Raw genomic sequence first — 25910 nt, 5'->3', positions numbered from 1 at the left:
CCACAGCACGCGTACACTCTGCTTATTGCACATACAGGGATGACAAATATTAAAAACTAAAGGGTTACAATGGAAAAGAATATTATTGTGTAGGCTACATAAATATAAAAATGCCTAGATGTCATAACGGATAGTCATCGCATGTATCAGAATTAGGCTACCTATTTGCTTGCGCACGACCAGCTCTGTTTCCTCTTGGAGATGCGTTCTGTCTTTGCACTTGCCAATTCCACCGTGTAAATAGCAAATCCGCCATGGCACGAGCGCAACTGGCTCTTAAAGGGAATGGGAGATGACACTCGGATTGGTTTATTGCACGTTACGCCCGAGAATAGGAACAATCCATTTAGACCATGCGCCCGGGCACTGACCATTTTCCCGTCGTTAAACTAGCAAAAGTGGATTCGGGCATGCCCTAAGTGCACCTGCGCCATGCACTAAAGATGATGCAATTAGATCGTTAAAATAGGGCCCACTGTCTTTTAATATTATGGCAGTTTAATGCCTACAGTTACAGCCCATAGGGACTACAACGAGATAACTTCTCGGGTTGGTGACATCACAAACCCTTAAATTTACATAAACCCTGCCACCGGGGAACATGCAACAAAAGGGGGCGGGGCCAAGTTGCACTGCTTTAGAGAAGAAGAGTTCTTGCCATGCCGTCAAAACTAGTGGTGCACGAAAAAATATATATAATCATATGAATCGTGATTCTGTCTTCTAACGATTCTAACTCATTCAAAATGTATGTATGATGTTAATTAGTTCCATATAAAAAAAAAAAATTCTATAAGTAAACTAATCAGGTAAAAACAGTTAAACTCTTAATACTTTTAACTAGTGTTAAGACCAGGTACTTTGGTACCAAGTGGGTTTTCCATACAGTGGGAAATATCAAAACTGACTGCAACAAACAGATTTCCCAAAAGGCTTTGACTTCGTTGAATAAACATGAGCACTGCACGTGTCAAAGTCTAAACCCGGTGCGGGTGGTTTTTATATCACTGTATTTCTGAAGAAAACCGACTGTCTTTAGAAAATGATGGATGTCATTTTCATTTAATCTTGCCTGTAATGCCTGAGCAGCGTTTGTGAGCGCAGGCTCAGCGTTTATTTGATTACAGCCGTTACTGGGGAAACCTCTCGCTCTACAAACCCCTCCTGCTGACAGAGAATGAATTTGCATATGCCGCTGTGGGAAACACCGCTTCTGTTATGAATACTATGAAATATTTTCATTTGAATGTCTGATTGAAATGAACGCTGTTATTAGAGTAGTTAATCGTTAGCATAAGTGCGGCTAACGCTAATATAATGAGCATTAGAATTAGTTTCTTTATTAACTATTTAATGCGCCTATAACTTTTATTAGGGGAAAAAAACTGAATGACATGATGATATTTACTATTTTTAAACACCAGAGTCTGTCTTAAACCATGAAATTTGCAGATCAAACTGACTTGCTAACATCACAATCGTTATATCAATTTCGTACACAACTTTTCAGACATGTTCACAACCCTAGAAAAATTCACATATGATCATATAAGTCAAATTTGTGCTTAATTGTTACGTAAATATTATTTCAACATTTTTTTCATAAAATCAGTAAACATAAGAAAAATAAATAATTTTTTGCATTAGAATAATGAAAATAATATTTTGTTGGATTAACGATCATTTTGGTGAAATTGTGCTGAAATTGTCCTAGTGAAATTATCATACAAATATAGTTTATATTTATTAATATATATGAACATATTATTAATATAACAGTAATTAGAAAAACAATATTTGGGTTTAGGGGTGGACCTCTAGGGGCGAAACCCCTTTTTTTTCCTAAAAAAAAAAAAAAAAAACATACATTTCCATATGTATTCCAATGTACAAATTAATACGAAATCACCACCTTGGTGGTTACTTTTTCTCATGAGATGGGGTTGGCAGATCCCATAAAAGTAATGCAACTTAAAAATTGAGTAAAAAATAAAAAATCCTGTCAACGTCTTTCTGACACTATACCCCCCTGTGTCTTCCTCAATATAAATGGTTTGCCAGAGCATATAGAAGGAAAAACAGATGAAAATAGCACATTTTCCATGAATTGCACTCTGTGCAATGTGAAATATGTCCCTTTGTGACCTTTGCTCTGAGGACATTTATAGAACACTCACAAATACTTCACATCAACTGCTCAAAACATACATGGTCACCTCAACTATCCTGTTACACTACACTTCGAACAATATCTCACATATAAACAAATAACATTCTGTAATCTTTCCCAAAAATGGAACATTATACAAGAACAGTATGGATCATTAAAGGAGCCAGGACAATTACATAGTCTATGCCTGAACATGCGAATTATGAACAAGTTTTTAATGACACTTCTATTTTTACAGTTTTAAAGGGAGTCTCTATCCCCTTCCACTGTATTTTAAATATTTTGGGTGAACTTTTCCTTTAACTGGCCAACAAGCCTACATGCCAAACATTGCAAAATTAGTTGTGCTGATTATGATTTTTAACAATGCAATAAAATATCATGGGAATGGGAAAAGAAAGTGAGATTTTGTTGTTTTTACCTTAGGAGAGCATTTAAAGTGCATGCCAGGCACAGGAAGAGTAGTAATGTACATGGTGATGCACCTGTAGAGGTAGAGCGTCCCGACTATGAAAAAGAAGCGTCGACCTACAATTGATCTGTGGAAGGAAGATGTGGTGGTTAAATATTTTAACCACACTACTGCCAGAGTGCATGTCCAAGCAAATCACATTTTACATTTCACCCTAAAATTAACAGACATAAATAAGAAATTAGACTTTATCTATTCATTAAAGGGTTAGTTCACCCAAAAATGAAAATTAGACCATAAATTACTCACCCTCAAGTCATCCAAGGTGTATATGACTTTCGTCTTTCAGACAGATCCAGTCTGAGATATATAAAAAATTGTCTTTGATCTTTCGAGCTGTATGGCACTCAGTGGGTCTTGCATTGCTTCAGTCCAAAAGAAGTTAAATAAAAAGTGGCCATTCACAAAAAACAAAAGTGTCTCACACGGCTCCAGGGGGTGAACAAAGGGCTTCTGTAGTGAATCAATGCATTTTTGTAAGAAAAATATCCATATTCAAAACGTAATAATCACTTTAATGTAGCTTGCGCCAACAGTTGTACATGGAAGCAGCTCCGGTTGGATGACATATGAGGTCAGCGTTGCGTATGCGCCAGTGAGTCTCATGAAAACCAACGTTTGTTAACAGGATCAAAAGAAGCAAAGTTTCCTTACTTTAGCAAAGGAAAACCAGTCTCATCTTGGCTTATATCAAAATCCTCTGACTTTCTTCTTTACAAATCCTTGATTTGTACTAATTAGTGATCGTTGTTTTGTTTGGATCTTTCACCTGCGCTTCAATGTTTGTCACTTTTGAGCGGCTTCCGTGTACAACCGTGCATCAGTTCCCTACAGGAGGCCTTTGTTCACCCCCCAGAGCTGTGTGAGACACTTTTTATTAAGGATGGGTGCTTTTAATTTAACTTCTTTTGGACTGATGCATTACAACACCCGCTGAGTGGCATTAAACAGCTTGAAAGATCAAAGACCATTTTTAATAACTCCGACTGGATTCGTCTGAAAGAAGAAAGTCATATACACTAGGGATGCACCGGTTGACCGGCCATAAATCGGTTTTTGGTATTTTTTCGGGCGATTTTTCCGGAAGTGCGACCGTGTGCACAGACTACATTGTAATCATTCGCTATCATGTCATTTGTGTGGCAGTATTTCGAAATCTGTGCGCAGAACACGGGCAGTCGTTCAGCACTGGATGTGCAGAGTTACATGTCTGAGGCACAGATGGCAGGACGTGAACAGCCGCTGGTGTACTGGCGCACAAATAAGAGCCCCTTTCCTGCTCTCGCTGAAGCTGCGCGAGCGTACTGTACCTGTCCGCGCCCTACACAAGTGTAGACAGTGAAGGGATGTTCAGCTCAACTTCTCGCGTGTTGAATGAGAAACGAAACGGACTGCGACAAAACTGAAATGCGTTTGTTTTTTTTAAGTAGAACTTACATACACGTTTGAAAAGCCAGAAGTAAACGTCAGTTCTGTATAAGATGATTTTTTTTTTACCTTAAAATTACATTGACTTAATTTGATTTAAAATTCACCTGCTGTAGCACACTGAAAAAAAAAAAGTGTTTCATTCATCCAATTAAAAATTTTTAGGGTAATGATTCACATCTATATTTTTTTTAACTTAAGCCAATAGTTATTTATTTTTCATTGGCTCCAGTAAAAGAATGTGAATCATTACCCTATTTTTTTATTTTTTATTTGGACGAATGAAACACTTTGCATCTTAGTTTTATTCCAAAATGTTAAAACATGATTTTAACATTTTGGAATAATTTATTTATATAGCATACTTTTATTTAGTCTCACTGGTAAAGACCTTTTTTATTTAAAACCAAATTTAAAAACTAAAACAAATACTGAATGTTGATTAAGAAACATTGTGTTGTTGCCTTTAATTTCACATGGTTACAGTTAATCTTTTCATCTAAGGCCAGTTCTATGTAGTTTCAACCCAGTTCAAAAACAAAAGCTAAATGCTGATGTCTGTACCATCTATGTTTGTATTGAATGTACGCTACTTACTGTGCAGTCACTGCTGTTAATTTCAGATGGTTACGGTTATTGTTTTCAATAGCCAAAAGCCAGTTTGGCCTATTAAATACCAAATAAACATCTTGTTTATGTATATTTTCCTTCTTTCTTGTTTGTTGCTTAAAGAAAAAAAAAATCGGAAATCGGTATCGGAATCGGACAGTTTGCTTGTAAAAAATCGGTATCGGAATCGGCCATGAAAAATCATGATCGGTGCATCCCTAATATACACTTAGGATGACTTGAGAGTGAGAAAATTATGGGCTAATTTTCATTTTTGGGGGAACTAACCCTTTAAGGTTTTGGATTTTGAAGGTACAGTCACGACAGTTAAGCAAATTTTTCCCAGCAAATTCTCATTACCCTAATGTAATATACAGACATTTTACATGATGATTCTCGATGATTCATACAGTGAAATACAAAAAATATTTACAGATATTTATTTAAAAATGCATTACAGTAATGAAAATAAGTTTTTGCATTACGGTAATGAAATATGGGGGGAAATTGTGCTTAAGCGTCATTTAAATAATATTTTATTCATAATTCATATTACAGCAATGAGATCAAAATATTGTTTAAAATTTTCCTGAATTACAGTAATGAGAATAATACTGTCTTGCATTACAGTAATAAGTAAAATTGTGCTTAACTGACATTAAAATATAATTTGAATATTATTTAATATAATTAAATACAGTAAATATAATTTTAATATAATTAATTTTTAAAATAATTTTACATTTCATAAAAATTTTTGCATTACAGTAACAAAAATTATATTTTCTTTCATTGCGGTAATGATCATATAAGTGAAAAATTGTGGTTAATTATGAAAATATAAAAAACTATTTTATTCACAAAAAAAATAGTATTTTTATTATAGCAATGAGAATAACATTTTCTTGGATTAATAATAATTTTAGTGAAAATTGTACTTAACTGTATTTTTTTTTTAAATAATATGTTATTTATAAAACAGTAATCAGAAGAAAATATAACTTTTTTTGGATTACCATAATATTTTAGTGAAAACTGTGCGCAACTGTAACAAAAACAATTTACATAACACATTATTCCTTTAACAGAAATCAGAAAAACATATTGTTTACACGTTTTGCTTTTCTGTAATGCAATAAATATTATCATTACTACAATGCAAAAAAAAAGATACTTTCTTCTGATTACCATTGAATTTCATGAATAATATATTTTAACAATATTCTGTGACAAATAAGCATAACATATTACTGTGATACAATAAATTACTCTCATTACTACAATGCAAATAAATTAAATGATATTTTCTTCTGATTACTGTTGAATTTCATGAATAATATATTATTTTAATAATTCTGTGACAATTAAGCACAACTTATTACTGTAATGCAATAAAATATTATTCTCATTTTAGTTAAAATGCTTAATTGTCATGAAAATAATGTCAAAGTCTAAAAATTCTACTCACTGTCTTTAAGCAAATTAATACAGAATTTCTTTTGAATTTGTGGTAAAACATGCCTGGGACATTACAGGATTTATGAGAATCACCTGTACAAACAGCATTCATGCAAGACTCTCAAATGATTCACATACACAGTGTGTGCTACTTAGAAAACTCACTTATGTTTTAAGAGACTCAGCTGTATAATCCACAAGACCATCAGAATCATTCCGTTGATCTCGCATATAGTGAAAGCCCACTCCACTCGATCAAAAAAGTCAAAGAACTTGTCAGGGAGCGGTGGAGATGCCTCCTTAGGAGGCACACGTTCATGGACCACAGAAATAATGACAGTGGTCAAAACGAAGCAGCATAAGGCATAGACAAGAGCCACAGCGGTCTTTCCCCACTCAGGAGGGAACTGCGGAGAACAAGGCTCTGGTATGGGAATCTGCACCAGTTCCTTGTGGAAGCCATTCACCACGCCATTCCGGTGAGCCTTTCCTGCACTCCCAGCATTCCCGCTATGATTCAACACCATGTGCCCATTGGCATGTCCATTCTTGTGGACGTCGATATGATGCTCGATCTTAAGAGTCTCAATCTTTTCCAGGAGCAGACGACCACAGTCTGACGTAACCCTGGAGAGGGGTGACCTCTTGAAGTCATCCGTCGCAAGACTTAACAAAGCCGGTCCGTCGTAGTTTTGTAATGGTTCGGAGAATTCCTGCAGGCCCTGATCAGTCAGCCAGACCGAGACCTCCTCCTTCGACCACGACGCTGCTTTATTCATATCAGCCCTTGAGCTTGTAGAAATGCAATGGAGAATCCGACATAGGCACACACTGCTATGAAACACGAAGTCCTTCTCTGACCATGCTCATGACATGTGAAGGGCGTTGGGAAGGAACTGCTCACAATTTCCAGACATTTAATCCAAATATGACGCACAACTACAGCCTCTTCAGAGTTGTCTGTCCTGTAACAGAAAAAACAAAAGTGCATTATTCAGAAAGCATACATTATTAAAAGGCATACAAAGCATGTTTGCACACAATTTAAGATTAATTTAATTTATCGAGACACTATAATAGATTTTTGACCAATCCTCACTATTAACTTGTTGCTTATTAGCATGACTATTATTAACATATTGGCTGTTTATTAGTACCTATGAAGCACATATTCTGTATGACCATATTCTATTCCTCTACAAAACTAATCTCAAGCATTTAAAAATAAATCTTTAGTTCTTACAGCATTTCGCATTAGAAATGAACTAGTATACAGTTTTCAATCACTATCTGCAAAATACATTAAAAAAAAATAATAATTTAAAGCATTTGAGAATAAACCTTTAGACCTTAAATATCTTGAAGATGATAAATAAATTCAGTCAAATGTGTTTTGACTAGTCTTTACAGGTACATGATAGAAAACGCATGAAAACAGTTCAAATAGTGCAACAACGTCCACAGAGGTATATGCGATATGACAAAAACAGACAACGGTTAAAAAGCACGTGTAACTGTACTCACGAGTTTCACTTTCCTTCAGAGTTTAACATAATTTCCAGTCACAGTAGAAACTCTTTAAGAGAAACTTTTCCAAACTACACAACATCGGAGCCATATAGTCAACACAGCAAAGTGAACCACTAGAACTGCCTGCTATATTTAATCTTCGTCTATTTACAGAAAGAAGCACATTTAGTTCTCTGAGCGGCTGCGAGCTGGAGCAGTAACACACCGATCAGGACCACATGCATCGTCTGACTGCAAGAATTCCAGGAGCTCTTGAGAGTTTCCATGGGTGTGGCAGGACTGTTTACATTACAGCAGTAGGGGGAAGGGAACTATCTATCACGGACAACGTCTGGTTTGCATTAGTGAGGGTGTCTGCCATGAGTTCACTGGTTAACCCTACATAAAGATTGTTTTGAACCTGTGAAGAACTTCACCAAAACTCTATCTAGTGCTTGCCCAAGTAAAACTCCAGGGCAAGTTGCAATGCAGTTGCCAGGGTGTTCAGGTTGAGTCAAAAAAACCTAGCCTAAGTCTCTATGAAAGGGGTCTTCAAGCTTTTTCATTAGTTTAAAAATAGTCAGTGGATCGTCTGTTTAAAACTCCTTGTCTAGGATATCACAGTCCCTAAATATTGCACCTTCAAAAAGGGTAAGTTGAAAAATTCACTGATTTTCAACCAGCTTTGTATTTTAGTATTATTATGAGTAAATGAACAATGTCTAAAGTCCACCAGATGCCACTTTTTATAACCTTTGACAGCTCTAGGGCTTTTCTGACAACTATAGATCGTACTTCTGCATTATGTTTTCGTATATTTTTTCGCCACAGTCATGTTACACAGATTAAAAATAAATAAATAAATACAATTTACATTAACTTTTAACGTCCTCATAACTATAATTGAACATTTTCTTTACATTATTTCTGTTACGTTATTTAACCGAAAACCTTTTATTTTTGGCCATTCATTTACATGACAACAGCATTTTAGCGGTGTGAAAATGCAAACTTTAAAAAACAGATTTCAAATCGTAAGTATTTGAAAACTTGTGTTATCCACTTCACGTATTACGTGTTCAGTCTATACAGTAGGTATGTGCACAGACGCTAAGTGTTTAAAAAGTTTCTTTACAAAGTGACATCGCCAACTACTGGCCTGCTACGCAAAATATGTTCCATGTGATCGGAGTTGTTTTGACAATGTTGTTTTCTGTGGTCTACATTTTAAAAAAAATTTACAATTACAAAACAATGTTAAGTAAGACAAATATTAAGATGCGAAATAAGATGTAAGATGTAAGATCAACTTTACTGTTCCGAAGGAAATGTGTCTTGGACACATACAATACGATATCTGCTGTTTAGTATGAATAACTACGTTTATATAATACATGCAGCAACCCATCACTACCCTACCCACATTATACAGTGAATACATAAACTATGGAGAGGGAGAGAAAAAAAATGGGAGGGGGTTAAATTATAACTGTTACCCTCTAGCTAACTTACCATTTAACCCTTTAATAGGAGTTCTTAAAATGTTTAAGCCTACACTGAGGAACTTTGATGCGTATTCCCGAAGGAAGAAGTTGGTACTCAGAGTGAAGGACATGAGTGGGGTCTAAAATAATTTTCTGAGCCTGTCTATTAATGGTCTTATCAAAAAGAGCCTGAAGTGTGGGATGCTACTTAACTCCCATAATTGTCATGGCTCTCTGTGTTAGCCGTGTAATCTGTACACTGAGATTGCCAAACCAGGCTGAGATTCCGTATCGAAGAATGCTCTCGATTACAGCATGGTAAAAGAGAAGCAACACTTTCTGGTTAACACCAAAAACCCTAAGCCTGCAAAGAAAGTACAGCCGCTGTTGGACCCTAGTACAGACATTTTCCACCTGAACACTCCAAGGCAGATTATTATCAATGTGAATGCCCAGATATCTGCAATAGTCCACCTGGACTATATTCTGAACATTAATGACCACTGGTGAGTGGTCTCCAATGAATTTGGGGTCAAACATCATCACACCACTGAACAAATTTCTGAACCTCGTGTTTGTAAGTAACAATTTCTGATGTTCCAGATATGAGACCTAAAATAGCTGTATCATCAGAGAACTTAATCATGTAATTATTAACAGTACTGCATGTGCATTCATTTGTGTATAATGTGAACAGAACTGGAGAACTGACATACCCCTGTGGGGCACCAGTGCTGATAATCATAGATTCAGACAACGTCCTATTCACCCTGACCTGCTGACTACGATTGGTAAGAAATGAGTGGAAACACTTAATAATAAAGGGGCTGACATTCATCTGCTGCAGTGTTTTCAAAAGAATGTGAGGCTACAAGGTGTTAAAGGCTGAACTAAAATCTACAAACAACAGTCTAGCATAAGCCCTGGGATTCTCAAGATGTTTAGTCACTAGGTGCACTAAACTGCTGATTACATCATCAGTGCCTCTCAAATGTTTACATGCAAACAGATAGGGATCTAAATGTGGACCTTCTTCCTGTTTTAATTAACTTCCTGTTGTTATTAACAGTAATGCTCGACTTAGTTAACAAAAAACACGGCATGAAAGGAACAGAAAAGATCTGTCGCTACTTGCATTTCATTGCAAGTTCAGCACACTTTGCAGTTTATTTTGGATAAGAACAATCTACGTAAACACACAGACACTGTTCGACAGACATGTAAAGTGACCAATCACAGTTAATTATTTTGTTTACATGCTGGGTAGGGATGGTAGATTTGTCTGTAACTAAAGAAATTAACCAGTGTGGACAAAACACATTCAAACTGTTCAGTAGTCTCTGCGTATTTGTATTCACAGAACTGTATTCACAGTGCTCTCGTTTCCAGGAAAATCATAAATCAAGTTGCAAATGTTTACAAGAAGTAATGGGAGGGATCCTTATTTCTACAATGATACACACTTGCAAGAGCCTTGCTTCCTGTCACAACTTGTGGCTGACTGCAAGCTATACCATACAAGAGTTGTTATAGCAATGAAAAGCCCTTCCCCATTTTGAAGGAAACAAGAAAAGTGCAAAGTTTTATCTGATATGATTATACAATTCAAATAAAAATTTCAATAAATGAATATAGCTCAAGTGCAAAAATTATATCAGAGTGTAACTGGGGTTTACTGTACATTTTTCACCCCCACAAGCAAACGAATATAATATATATATATACACATATGATAATGTATTTGTTGAGCATAAAACATTTGAGGTATGCAATACTGATAACTTTAAAAGAAGTTGTAGCAAAGAACATTGTCTGGAAGAACATGAAAATGTCAAAAGATACTAAAGCTGCACCGGTGAGCGTGACAACCACACACCGCAGTTGAAGGATACCACTGGTGGTGGTAAAAAAAAAAAAAAAAACAAACAAAAAAAAATGCTCATTAAAGTTGCTCTTTTATGTGGATAGAGGGACAAGAATTTAATACAAACTTTGTTTACAAAAGAAATAACAGTTTAGCAACTAAATATGGAAACATGAGGGGTACGTCAGCCCATAAAATTGGATAAAGTAGAAATTGCCTTTTTATTCTGTTTAACAATCTGAATTTCCCACAAATGAGAAAATCAGACTGCATACTGAATCACTCATTTCTCTTTCCAAATTCATTACTCACATCTTACCCTTAGTCTTTTTACACAGTGGATTTATTAGGGCTGCTTATAGGGGATTATAATTATTTTGATACTCCATTAATCTAATGATTATTGGAATGATTAATTGACAAACTGTCATTAATTTTGGCAGATTGATCAGTAGGCTTATTATTCAACTTTTGCAATTCAATATAATATTGAGTTACACATGTTCTATACATATTCATATACATACAGAGCAGAAAAATAAGTTATAATAACTTGTGACAATGTGACACTGATGACACTTAATATTGTAAAGTTGTCTGCTTTAAAGCAATCTATTGCATAAAGTGTAATCGTGACATGAATATACTGGAGTGCCGACTGCAGAGCTTATGCAAACCTCCACATCGATATGATCAGATGCTTTCTTAACTTCTGTTTTCTCATGTTGTTATTTTTATTGTGTCTTTGTTTTGCAATATACATATACTGATCCAGGTTTCGTTTTTGCACTCGTTTGTCTCATAAGTGCAACTATTTGACAACAGAAATATTTGTTTACTATTTTTTTATTGTTGGCATTGTCGATAATATCGACGAATTGATTCAGCCCTAGGCTTTATAAGCACTTAGCTCATTTTACTGTTAAAAAAAAAGTGCAAAAGTGCGGAGCAGGTATATTTATGTTTCTTGAGAAATCTAATTAAACTTGGCTCAGTTAAGAATTTCTTTGTAGTTTATATTGCTTTCCATGTTAAATTTTAATGCACGTTGCACAAATAATAGCTACTGTATACAAAGGACAATCTGTGGGTGTTCTGCATATTAAGTCAACATATTAAATTGACTGCAAATAATAATAATTTTTTATAAACCTTTTTTCTAGATTTTTATTATTTATATTTATTATAATTTCTATTATTATTTTTACACTTTTTTAAAACAAGTATTAGTCATGCAATAAACATAGGATAACTGGACAGGAACTTTTTATTATCACAAAATAATATAACCAATACGTTTAATAAGCTGCAAAATAATACATATTTTTACTAGCAGATTAAAGGGTTACTCCACCCCATGTCATTCCAAACCCGTGTACGCGAAGACTTTATTCAACAATTTGTCTCCTCTGTGTCTCTCCGCATCACCGTAGCGCCATTTTGGAGAATATCCGCTCAAACTGTGACGCTATTCTGTGTCAGTCGCGACACAAGGATATGTTTTCTATATGTATTTACACTTGGATTTATACAAAAACAGCACATCCATGCAGCGTGGCTGACACAGAAGATTGTACGCTGCTTGAATCCAGCGGATATTCCCCAAAATGCCGCTACGGTGATGCGGAGAGACACAGGAGAGACAAATTGTTGAATAAAGTGGTTATTTATTTTTTCTTTGCATACAAAAAGTATTCTAGTCACTTCATAACGTTACTGTTGAACCACTGATGGCAGATAGACTATTCTGACGGTGTCTTTCATACTTTTCTGGACCTTGACAGTGTGATTTACTTGGCAGTCAATGGGACAGTCACAAGCCTCCCGGTTTTCATCCAAAATATCTTAAATTGTGTTCCGAAGACGAACGAAGCTTTTACAGGTTTGGAACGACATGGGGCTAAGTGATTAATTACAAAATTTTCATTTTGGGGTGGAGTATCCCTTAAATGTAATAAAAAGGAAAGTATTCAGGATGGTTTTCTCATTTAATGCACATGTTGTTATAAATAGCACATGCCTTTCCTTTACACACAGAGGGATTAAAAAAAAAAAAAAAAAACAAGTGAAGATAACCAGGCTGAGAATGTTACGTTAACATCAAACAACAGATGTAACCATTGACTAACGACTTAATAAAGTGCACAAGACTGATTTAGTCTGTTTTTCTAGTCATGTCATATGACATATCTGCAGATGTCATGCGGGTTACATTAAGTGCTATGCAACTTCTGAGAAACGAGGACAAACTATAGTCTAGGACTGTGGGAGGAGGTTTAGGGCCTTTAGATATTATTTCTGAAACTGTGAATGAGTAATCCATTTAAACAAGCAAACAATCTGTGGTCAAACTCAAGGATGATAATGAACTAAAAGTACAAACCAAACCACAAAACGTAATTTCAGTTGTCAATACAAATGATAACAAAGAAAAGTTTTTTAGATTTTAATTTATAGTTTTATTAGAAAGAATTGCATTGTAGTTCTAACAGCACAAACTTGAGAAACTGCCAAATATATAAACGGGTAACTAGAGAGAAACTCTTCCGCAGCTAAATAAAGATGTGAGAGAACGAAAAATTTGTTCACATATGAAAGTGAAAAGTGACAGTGAAAGTGACGTGGCCAAGTACGGTGACCCATATTTGGAATTAGTGTTCTGCATTTATCCCATCCAAAGTGCACACACACAGCAGTGAACACACACCCAGAGCAGTGAATGAATGAAGTCCATAACAACCATCATCATTAGAGACAGTCACCTGCTCAAAGTCATGTAATCTCATGTGCTTCTTTGGAACATTTACTTGTCATGAGTAAAACTGTACATTAACTCTATGCATTACTTTTTGCAGAACAGAACTGCTCAGCTGTTCAGTGACTAACTGTGATCTAACTATATGCAAAACAATAATCTAGGTAATCATACACAGTGTTCAAACAACAAAAAAAAAAAGGTTCATGTATAATGAACTTAGAATTTTTAGTTGAATCAAATACATAAAATGACTTGAAAACACAGCTTCTATGATGAGCATGTTAATATTTATGAATAATAGTATTCACTTTCATATCTTTCTGATGCAAGTGTGACTTTTAACCTTAAAACATTTAAAAGGTCTTTTTAAACATATCTGATAACAGTTCTGTAACAATATTAATATTAATGTTCATTGTATGTGCTTTGCTGGGGAAAGAATGGGAAATATTTACTTGAATAATGATAAGATGTGTGCAGTCATATATACAGAGTGTCAGAAAAATAAGAAAAATAGGCTCTAGTGCAGCTCAACCAGGTCTTGTCCCATTCGTCGATCTTTGTGATATCACAAATCCCGGAAAATATGCGTTGTAGTCCAAACGAGTCGTTCGTTGTAGTTTTTGAAAAGTGATTTCTGTTAAATAAAATATCTCCTTTTAAATTGGACTTTGAGCTTTGTAACTTTGCGGATCTTTTTTATGCTCAAACAGCAACATTACAGACTTATTAAAGCTGAAAAAGTGAAAAAGCATAATAGCACCCCTTTAAAGGGGACTTATTATGTAAAAATCACTTTTATAAGGTGTTTGAACACAGTTGTGTGGCCGCAGCATGTGAACAAGAGATTCCAGATTTCTCCCTATCATGACGTCATCGTAGGGTGAAATCCCACCCATTTGTGATGCTTTTTTTTTTTGGCTCTACACTACAGTAGGGAAATATATTTCTTTCTTAATTTCTACACTTGAAAGAGATATTTTGAATTTGGACTGCAGTAACATTGCCCATTTAAACCGCTAGCTGTCAGTAATTCATACTGCAATTTAAGCTTTTATTTTGATGGAAACAACAGTAGAGCTTTTATTTTGAAGGGAAAACAGGCTTACAAAAACGCATCTCACTTCAAATCTAATGAAATTCTGTAAAAATCTGCAGTAAAAATAAAGCCTACATACCGGTAATTTGTTTTCCAAATTGCCTTCCTATAAAGAGGATTTTTGGCACTCTTTAAGGCTAATGTTGCAAAAGCATACCACTTTTTTTATTTTAGTTTTTTTTTTGCACACAAAATGTATTCTCGGTTGAACCACTGAAGTCACATGGAGTTTTTTTTTTTTTGAATTGGTTTATTATTTGTTGTAATACTTATTTAACTTGGTGTTAATAAATTGTTGCATTTTATTCTATTCTGTTTTACTGTGTAATTATTGACTCTAGTAGATTACGTTAAGTCAGTAATACCACAAATCTATGCTCAGGTTAGTAACGGACTAAAACTTAGTTTGTGGAACATCGGGACACGTTGACTGAAGTTTTAGAGCTCCGACTAACACATTGGCATTAGTCATGTGTACTTAGACTGTAGGGGCTAATAATGGGTTTTCCGTTCAGAACAACAGAGTGTTGTTAGATCAATCTGAATAGGGTGAGCCTCAACCTCTGATTATTGTAATATTATTCTAACTAAGTGTACATGGGAAACCACGGCATGATTATGTAAAGTTACCGTAAGAGGAAGTTAAATTGATCAGCTTGGTTCTATGGTAATGGTCATGACCTCTGGATAGATATAGTCTTACTTTAAGTTTGATCTATGGGGACTGAATAACATAATTTTAGAAATAAGCAAGCATGGTGCGGTGTCTAAAAGTATCAGTCAATTGCCTCTGTCTAATGACCAAGACTGACAAGTTTGTGATTAAGAGATCATATTCCTGATTTGTGCGAGACTCAAAAGGTTAAAGGTTACTGAATGAATGAGTATAATAATATGAGAGAATAAACAGAATAATCAAATCTCAGAATAATAATAATTAGAGACAGGCAAACAACCAATTTGCCTTTCAACCTAAATTCGAGGTCATATTAAAATGGAGTCAGATTTGAGTTTAACCTAAATTGAATAACTCTACGCACTGAAAAGACCGAACACGCAGGAAACCTTCAGCCAGCACTGGATACCTTCCTTGGACCGAGTGTGTGGACCTTACAAACTTGACAGATTTTTAAAAACAATTTTCCTTTTCTTTATCGTGGACACTTTTATTCTGACCTCTATAATGATTAAATACAAAACTGCTGACGTCATATTTTCATAATATATAGTGTATGTATCTCTTCACAGGACTAGGATTAAAGCGCTTGATTCATATGGATTCATTTTACAATGCCTTTATGACCTTTTAAGTTTTGGTTACTTGGACTTTTACTGGAAAAACTTTTCAGGTTTCATTAAACAGATCTTAATTTGGCTTAGGAAGATTAACTAAGGGTCTTAAGTCATATGGGTTTGGAACAACATGAGGGTAAATTACTAAATTAAATTCTTTGCATCAACTGTATACATTAACTATAACAAATAAAAAAGTAATCCAGCTATTTATCATTAAGTCCATTATTGTGTCTTTAAACCCAACAATTCGAAAAAAAAAAATCAAATGAAGAACCAAAAATCATTATCAAGACCTCTGTAAATGTTAACGATTGTCACTTGACTTTAGATGATCATGTGACTTTGGGTTGCTGTCCACAATCGTGTCAAATTTCAGACTAACTTCTAGGTTAAAAGGAAACTGTGTATGTTTACAAAAGTGCTGTGGTGAGTTTCTGTGTCATTCAGTGGTTTTAGAAAAGAAAAAAAAAAATTAAACCAGATGCACCTTTGGCCTCATTTTACCCTAAACAACACAGCACACTGTGTCAAATATTGTATCCCACAATACAATGTATGGCAAGCCATTTTGACTTTTTTTCATTCTCAGGATATGAATTCTTGATATCAACAATTCAATTTTCACTAGTTAAAATGTTTATTCTTGATATCAGGAATTAGATTTCTACTAGTAACAATTGCTATTTTTGATATCAGCAATTACATTTCCACTAGTAACAATGTTAATTCTTGATATCAACAATTCAGTTTTCACTAGTTAAAATGTTTATTCTTGATTTCAGGAATTAGATTTCTACTAGTAACAATTGCTATTTTTGATATAAGCAATTGTATTTTCACTAGTTAAATGTCACCATAGGCTGCCATTCAAATTTAATTGTTGATATCAAGAATTACTTTCTTAGTTGAAATTTCAATTTCACATATCAGAAATACAATTCTTACTAGTAAAAACCTTTATTTTTGATAGCAGTAATCACATGGTTACTAGTACAGATGTCTTTTCTTGATATCAACAATTTAATTGTCACTTAGTAGAAATCTAATTCCTGAAATCAAGAATTAGCATTTTAACTAGTGAAACTGAATTGTTGATATCAAGAATTAACATTGTTACTAGTGGAAATGTAATTGCTGATATCAAAAATAGCAATTGTTACTAGTAGAAATCTAATTCCTGATATCAACAATAAACATTTTAACTAGTGAAAATTGAATTGTTGATATCAAGAATTCATATCCTGAGAATGAAAAAAGTCTTGCCGTATAAAATGTGTTTCAACTTCACCCTCCATTTCCAAAGTGTGAGAAACAGACATCTCTTTCTTGACTCATTTTGTAATCAGGCTATAAAATAGGAATTTATATTTACTGTTATAAATTGCTATTAAAAAATATTAATGGTAAGCTGTAAACAGACACTGACATACACATCTGCACAGTAGTTTAATTTAACCTTAACCCATAAGTTATAGAATAACTGTAAAGTCACCAAAACTATAATGTAAAACATTCTGACGTATGAGAATCATTGGCCAATGTTTAACCAGACATCGCCACATTATTCTTTCAACCAAGGTGCATCATGGAATGCGTTTTAAACCGTATTGAAGGAGTTCACACACTTCTTGACTGCTTTTCTTATAAGTAACCCCTCCAATTTATTATTTTAATGATGATAATTAAAGAAGAAAAGACCACATGTGAGTTTAGGAAGTTGCTTCACTCTATAATCCAGTTGCTTGGTTACTTATAAAAATACATTATCAGCAGCAGTGAATAAGTTAAGGTTCATCAGAACTTACTCATACCATGTGTTTGCAAATCAGTTGCTATAACTACTGCTGATTTTATTTTAGAAACAATGCTAGGTACTCATTTGAGTATGGTAAACACATCACACTTTCATTAAGATAATATACAAACTAGGGCTAGACCAGAATATTCGATTATTTAAATATCCGTTCGGTGGGTTGGGATTTGATTTTCAATTTTGAGGTCTGAATATTCTTTTTTTATTTAATTTTTTTTCGAACCCCTGGCATCCCCCGTGAAACGGTGTTCATTCGCTTGAATATGAACGGCCCATGAGTGAACGTCATAAAACGTCTTGATTCATATCATCTGGAAGAGAAGACAAACATGCCGAAGACCTCAGCTGTGTGGGAGCACTGTAAATTGAGTGAGGACAAGAAAGGCAGTGTGCCAAATATGCGATTTGAAACTGGCCTATCACAACAGCATTGCAAGTTTGAAAAATCACTTAATTTCTGTTAGTATGCCTATAGTATATTGTTGGTGTAAAAAAAAAAATGTATCCCCCATGTTAATCAGTAATTTTACACATGATAAAAACATGCAGTTAATTTGCTTGCGAAAACAGCAGCCATAATAAAAGTTAAGTAGCCCAGCCTAACAATAATTTGTCTATATTTAAAAGTATTGTTCTTAACAGACCTGTGTGTTTTGTATCACTAATGCAATGTCCGTTCTCCGAGTTTATAAGCTGTCCGCGTGAGGTACACCACTTTCGGCTCGTGCTGTTCCGTAGTTTATTAAAAATTCAGAACGTGTCTCATGTCCATATTGCACCAAAACGAGATACTGCACTCCCTTGGGTCCGCAGCAACCTGCCACGCATGAAGTGGATTGGATGAACAGTTCTTGACATAATACAAATGCAAACAGACAGACAGACACACAGAGTTTCCTGCCTTTATTACACCGTGTCTACACCGGACGCGACAGTTGTCGTGTTGCGCTGCACCGCAACAGCTAAAGTCTGTCTACACTGGACGCGACAAAGCGACCGTTGAAAATCATTTGAAATTTGTGTCAGCACGTCATAAATAGAATGCAGCAGCAGTTTACTGTCGGGAATTTATCCCGCCACGTCATGCTGCATCTAGTGTAGACAGCATAATAGATTCTATTGTATTTTGTTGCAGCATGGCATCCGATGTAGACACGGTGTTGAGAGAAGAATATGTTCAGCCCCCTCCCTCCGAAGCTTCGAATATTCGGTGTTGATTACTACCGAAGCTCAAAAAAAAAAAAAAAAAAAAAATTGTTTTCGGACCAGCCCCAATTCAAACTGAAACTTTCTGTAAAAAGGAATCTGATAAAAATGCAAGTCTGTAGATCAGATGATTTCTTTTACCCATCTACTGAATTCAGACAGCCTTTGTTAACTGAGGTGGTTTTAAGTTACTTAACAGTTTCTCCTGTGCAAAGCAAACAAGGTGTGAGACTGAACAAAACTGCCACTGGTATTGTGTATCAGCCTTTTTTTTAACCCGCTTTATCTAGATTTATACAAGAATGTGGTCTGAAAGGTTTTGAATGGCCCACTGAGTTTAAAAGATAAAAATGAGAACTATTGTTTTGATAACTGCAGCTGTAGCCACACAAAGGGCAAAACATGACGTTAAAAAATGATATACTGTATCGTATTTCAGCAGTTAAATAACTGTCCAAGTTTTAAGTTCTCTAACTGAGACATTAAAGGAGACTCAAAGTTCATTCAAAATGTAAATTCCATCATCATTTACTAATCCTCATGCCTTAATTCCATTAAGCAGTCGATTGAGTTCACAAAACTGTTCTGAATGAATTAGAATTAACTTGTTTCATTTATAACAAATAAATAAATAAATTTCTATGCTTTAAACCATGGTTTGCAAAAGAGGGAACTGCAGGAGGTTGATTAGTATGCTGAGAAAAACAAACAAAAAACATTTCAAATAAAAATAAAACATTGAAAAATAAAAATAAAATATTTAAATAATTTTATTTTTTATGTTTACCTGCATTTAACCCTCAGGGGGTACGAGCAAATATGTTATGATTGACTGACAAAAAAGTTATTTTAGTTTTAAAAGATTAGTGGCTTTAAACTTTTAATGTGTCAAAAGAGTTACATTTAAATTTCTCTATTTTAGATTTTGGGTTTTGTGATTAGTCAATGCATGAGTCACTCACTTGATATGGAAAATGAGCTTGCAAAATAAATATCCAACACTGACCAAAACTTAAAAAGAATAATAATAATAAATATCAAAAAATGTATGTAGGTATGTAGGTAAATATAACTGATTATCATTGTTATATGGGTGCATAAATACATACATATAAATATATACACACATATATATACACATACACACACACACACACACACACATATATGAAAAGTTTGTATTGCATTGTTTTGTTACATCACCCAACCCAAAAAACGGGATGTGAAAGGTCAGTTAAATGTTCAACTAAAAGTCAGAATAAAATGGCCAGCAGCACTGCTGATGGGGAAGGACATGCCACAATAGACCCATTGAGTCTCTGAATCACTCTCTGTCTTCTCAGAAACTCCTCAACACACACATTCCATACGCTGAAACTAAATTAGCATTACCAGCACGTCTTGAGTTCACACTAACAAACAAGAGTGCAAACTGGGAAACGCCTCGATTTGAGCAGTTCAAAAAGTCAGATATCAAAGTGGGAGGCACTGCTTTGTACAGACACATTTCTCTTCATGCTTGACATTGCAATGTAAAACAGAGCAATTAGAATTTGAAACGAGTAATACACACACACACACACACGTCATTACATGGAACTACAAAGTTGCGCTTTCAAAAGCAAAAGAAAGGATGTTTGGATTTTGTGTTTATGTTCCGACTCTCGTTTGATTCGGGCTACTACTAAGCACTGAAAATGTAATGCATTTTTAAAAAATAAATTCCTGATGAAACTGCAATGTCTATTAAACAACTCTCAAAATAAAGTGCTCTGTGACTGGAAAGAGGTAGAAATAACTATTAACTGAAAACGAATTGCTTTACATAAGAGAAGTCATTTTCCACTATGTTTACAAATGGTAATTGTATTATATCTTATTAAATGTGTCATCTTTCACATCAAATTCGTACAGTAGCTGTTTCCATCCAAAGATTTGAATTAAACTTAAGCGAAAAACTGGAATATTGCATAAAACATTTGTGAATAAAGCACTGTTTCCATCCAACGAGTCAAAGAGAACAAAAAAAGTCACTTGGTAAACTGGCACTAAATATAACTAAAGCCGCACTACACTTTTTGTTCCATTGACTTCAATTCATACGCATGCGAATGTGTCAGACAGTAAACGCAAGCCCGTATGAAAAGTTTTCACATTTTGCTGCGTTCCAAAGTTCAAACTTTGTGAGCTCTGGCCTGCGAATTTGCATCACGTGACACCGTGTTACCAACAGCAGATCGATACGTCACAGCATGACCTCCTATCTGAATTAAAATAATATGAGTAGATTGTATGTTTTTAGATTTTAGATGTATTATTGTTTATGTGTTGAATTTAAGTTTTAAAAAAGACGCTGCAGAGCATAACGTCATATCACGACCGTTGCAGCGTCCAAACGGGAAAGTCGTGGCCTAATGGTTAGAGAGTTTCACTCCTAACCCTAGGGTTGTGGGTTCGAATCTCGGGCCGGCAATACTACGACTGAGGTGCCCTTGAGCAAGGCACCGAACCCCCAACTGCTCCCCGGGCGCCACAGCATAAATGGCTGCCCACTGCTCAGGGTGTGTGTTCACGGTGTGTGTGTATTCACTGCTGTGTGTGTGCACTTTGGATGGGTTAAATGCAGAGTACGAATTCTGAGTATGGGTCACCATACTTGGCTGTATGTCACGTCACTATGTCAAATGAATTTCGCATGCTCAAAGAAAACTAGGAGAAGCCACTGAATATAGTAATTTTCATATATGATAAATTACTTGCACCTCAGAGCGAGCAGACGAAACAAAATAATTGACACAATAATTGCAGACATTGCTTTCGGAGGTAGATGCCAGGTGTTTGTGAATGCAGTCATGTAAGACAATTAGGCGATACCGCGATTTGAAAATTTCACGCCTTCAAAACCACTAGTATTTACCATTATACCGTTCCTGTGGTATGCGCTGTTTTCCATCTCGCACACAGCCACGTCCGCAAAGCTTTAAAAAGTATACTCAACCGCAGATGAGCGCAGACGGCTGAGCTCGACACATGCATAGTACCACGGGGTGCGCGGCTGTCTGTGAGCCCTCTTGATGGCGAAAATAACGTAATGCCGGCCTTTTTTTGCCTTATTGCAACTCTCTGTTCTGGACTTGCACAAACTGTGTTGCAATGCAATCATTTAAGATTTATTATTAATAAGATTTATTTGCTTATCACGTTTGACCAATAGGTGGCACTGTTATCAAATCGATGTGGTGTGTTCTGTGGAAGTTGACAATGCCACACTCAAACTTTGTTGTTAATATGCCAAAGAATTGCAGAGATACAGCCTCAAGTGTCAATTTGGCATCATGCTTCAAATTCGTTGCTGATGTATGTGAAAACGGATTTGTCTATCAACACAAAATCCATAACTTTTTGTCAGCATGGTCTGAAGATGATATGATTCGATTTTGGTGAAAATCGGACCAACGGTCTTGGGAGGAGTTTGAAAAAGTAGGTTTTAAAAGAAAATCAAAATGGTGGACAGGAAGGTTGGCTGACTATAGCAACATTGGCATCACTGTTCTCAGCATAACCCAAGGAATTTATTAATACCAGTTTCATTACAATAGGCAAAATTCACAGAAAGCTAATAGCATTTATTTGAAATTTCATTATAACTTTTGGCCACAAGGTGACACTGTCTCAATATGTTTTGAATAGTTTCAGGTCATTGTTTCGATGGTACATACAAAGTTTCGTAATGGTACACCAATGCTTTTGTAAAATATAGCATTTTATATTGTAATACTCGATTGTAGTTAATGGCATTTTGATGTTTTGTTCAATTATAGTGCCACCAAAAGGCACAATCCCACCAATTTTTTTATGTGTCCTTAGAGTCTGCCCATACATATGCATCAAATTTGATGAAAATCTCATTTTGTTTTGGAGTTATAGACATTTTTATTAATGAGAAGAGAAAAAAATGACAGACTGCTGACTTTGCATTTTTATGCCACTTACTTTTTAAAAATTGTACAATTGGGCATTAGCATATAGCCGGCATGCTATGTTTTCGAATTTCCTACAGTGGTTTCGTGCCAATTGGAATAATGGTTTCCAAGATATTGGCAAATGTTTTTTAAGCGGTAAAATGCAACACTGCACAAACCATAAGTCAAAACCTGTTATGTTTGGTATTGCTGGACTCGGCAAGGATTCAGGAGTCCAGAAAGGTGACTCGCATGAAAATAACTCGACCACACCCAAAGTTACAAGCATGTGAATATTCAATTTTACCACTAAGTGGCGCTGGCTCGAAACTTCTCAAGCTCCTTCAGGGCATCGTGCTGATGACCCATACCAAGTTTCGTGACGATACGTCATTGCGTTCATAAAATATAGCATTTTACTACATAATTCAAAATGGCCAACATGGTAAAATTGGGAATCATTCAACTCAGCATGATGCATGCAATCTAAAGAGACCAGTTTTGTGATTTTTGGCCAAACCATTCAGAAGTTATAAGCAAACATATGCATTTTTCATAACTCTTGACCACTAGGGGGCACTGCACTGAAACACTGCAAGTAGTCTCAGGTCATGCTTGTTATAACACACACCAAGTTTGGTCTCAATACACCAAAACGTTGCGGAGATATAGCCTCACATCAATTTTTGCGTGCTTTTTTCGCGTGTTATTCGAGAACGATTGGATTAATCAACTTGAATTCCATAACTTTGTGCCAGCATGGTCTGAAGATGATTGTTTCAATTTTCATAAAAATCGGCCTAGGACGAGTTCGAAAAGGTTTTGCAAACAACTGAAAATAGCGAAAAACCTAACCCTTACGATTTTTGGATTTTGGTGTTAATTATATTGAGTTTTGGCCAAGGATTACGAGGAAAAATTTTCCTTCTGTGGCTTACGGTTCAAAAGTTATTAGCATAAACATGAGTGAAACTTTGGACAAGTGGAGGCGCTAGAGAGTTTGAGTTAGAGACTTCAAATTTGCTATGGTGACTTTTCTCACTGTCCTCTATCAGTGTGCCAAATTTCACAACTTTCCCGCAAGCGGTTCTTTGGGCTGCAATCGATCCAATGGCGGAAGAAATGGAAGAATAATAACGCCAACGGATACAATAGGTGCCTTTGCACCTTTGGTGCTTTGCCCCTAATAATAAGAAACTGTAGAGTTGTTACCATTCAGATGAAATCAGTATCAACAAACTCCATCTTCCCACTGCACAGGAAACACAGAAGCTGCATCTGAAGTGGCATTAGATGTATTTACACAGAATATTTAATGAAGTTGAGGAGCCATAAATGCATTTACACCACAAATTTTTAAATGCTTAAATATTTTTTTTTTTATGAATGTTTTAATGTTATTAATGTTTATTAAAGATTAATGTTTAAATACTTTTACATACAAATAAGAAATTTTGGGAAAAAATGCAATGATGTTTATAAATACGAAACAAATGACTCTTTAAATGAGTGAGTCATTTATTCAACCGATTTGTTCAAAGGGCTGATTTATTCAGAAACGAGGCAAGTGTCTTTATGAATGGGTTACTGAATCATTTACTCACTTGATTCGTATAAAAACATGGGTTCATTCAGTAACAAATCAATGCTGTGTTGCTCAGAGACACACAACATCTGCTGTGGCTTTGATTTTAACTATTTTCATCAGCAACACTGAGCAAAAACTGCCAATATTGCATCTAAAATAGAAGTCACTTAATTTTAGCTTGCTGTTTATTGAACTAGGCTACTATTGTATAAAATCAGTGTCACATTGCAATCGCGTTGATATTGCAAGTATCTTGGTCATGTAATGTTGCTCACCTAAATCAAATATTATAATTTTTTTTTCTACCGCAGTATGCATCTATAACTTTGTGTGTGCTATCGAATTGCATTCATTTGTTTTGATTTCTACACGAGTTTCTCTCTTACACTCAGGCTGCGCAAGCCTCTTCTGGCACAACATAAATACATTATCAGTCACCGTTTACACTAAATGCAATTAAAATCAGAATCATCAACATGCGGATGTGAGTGTAAGTGTGACATCAAAACAGACCGGCAGACTGACTGGCCGGTCACCAGTCCAGGCCGATCATCCGGAAAATCTGCTAATTCTGGTCCCTGGCCGGTCGGTCAGTGCATCTCTAAAAATTACCACAACAGCCAACACTACAAATATTGACACAATAGTGTAGCAAACTGAAAAAACTAAATTACAAAGTCACAACAATAATACACAGACACAGAAAGTAGGATTTACTTGAAAAAAGCTTTTCACTCAGAAAATTGGTATAAATTTTCCAAACAATTACAATGAAATGCTGAATTAATGGCATTCTTAAATAGAATGACTGAAACCGTATTCTCTTGTAAAACGTACTCCAATAATCCATTTTGCACCACACATACACATCTCATGCTTTAACCGGAGTGTGTCAGCAGCAAACCATCTACAGCCATTCGATAGCACTATACTTTCCACAGTAAAAGTCTATATTAGGAGCATGTGTCTCCACACATTGCGCATGTCTCATATTTTCCATAAACAGCCTGGTGCTTTTGGCTATATGAGTGTCAACAACCACAGAGAGAGACCACACAGGAAAAAAGCAAGCATATGAGCATGAGGTCAGGAGCCACAAAGTGCGCCTTCAATACTGCTAAACCATAACTAGAAGTAACCATTTAGACTTACTGCAAACTTGAGATCATTTTGTCTTGAATGCCACTCTGTCCT

The 25910-nt window shown here is 35.3% G+C and overlaps 1 protein-coding gene across 2 annotated transcripts in view; it reads right to left on the bottom strand.

Annotated features, from left to right (window-relative positions):
• Positions 1-25910, bottom strand: part of LOC109099488 (phosphatidylcholine:ceramide cholinephosphotransferase 1-like) — a 32065-nt gene that overhangs the window by 4099 nt on the left and 2056 nt on the right. Inside the window, exons 1-3 of one of the 2 annotated variants that reach the window (XM_042735008.1) lie at positions 7662-7909; positions 6303-7102; positions 2592-2709 (exon numbers count right to left, since the gene is read on the bottom strand). In XM_042735008.1, the coding sequence (XP_042590942.1) occupies positions 2592-2709; positions 6303-6916 (732 nt within the window). In that variant the 5' untranslated portion in view covers positions 6917-7102; positions 7662-7909. Of the gene's footprint in view, positions 1-2591; positions 2710-6302; positions 7103-7661; positions 7910-25910 lie in introns of those variants that run through there. The other variant, XM_042735007.1, reaches the window with a different exon arrangement.

Source organism: Cyprinus carpio, chromosome B12 (assembly GCF_018340385.1).
Source record: "Cyprinus carpio isolate SPL01 chromosome B12, ASM1834038v1, whole genome shotgun sequence".
In the NCBI taxonomy this organism is placed as follows: Eukaryota; Metazoa; Chordata; class Actinopteri; order Cypriniformes; family Cyprinidae; genus Cyprinus; species Cyprinus carpio.
This window is presented reverse-complemented; position numbering and strand designations above follow the sequence as displayed.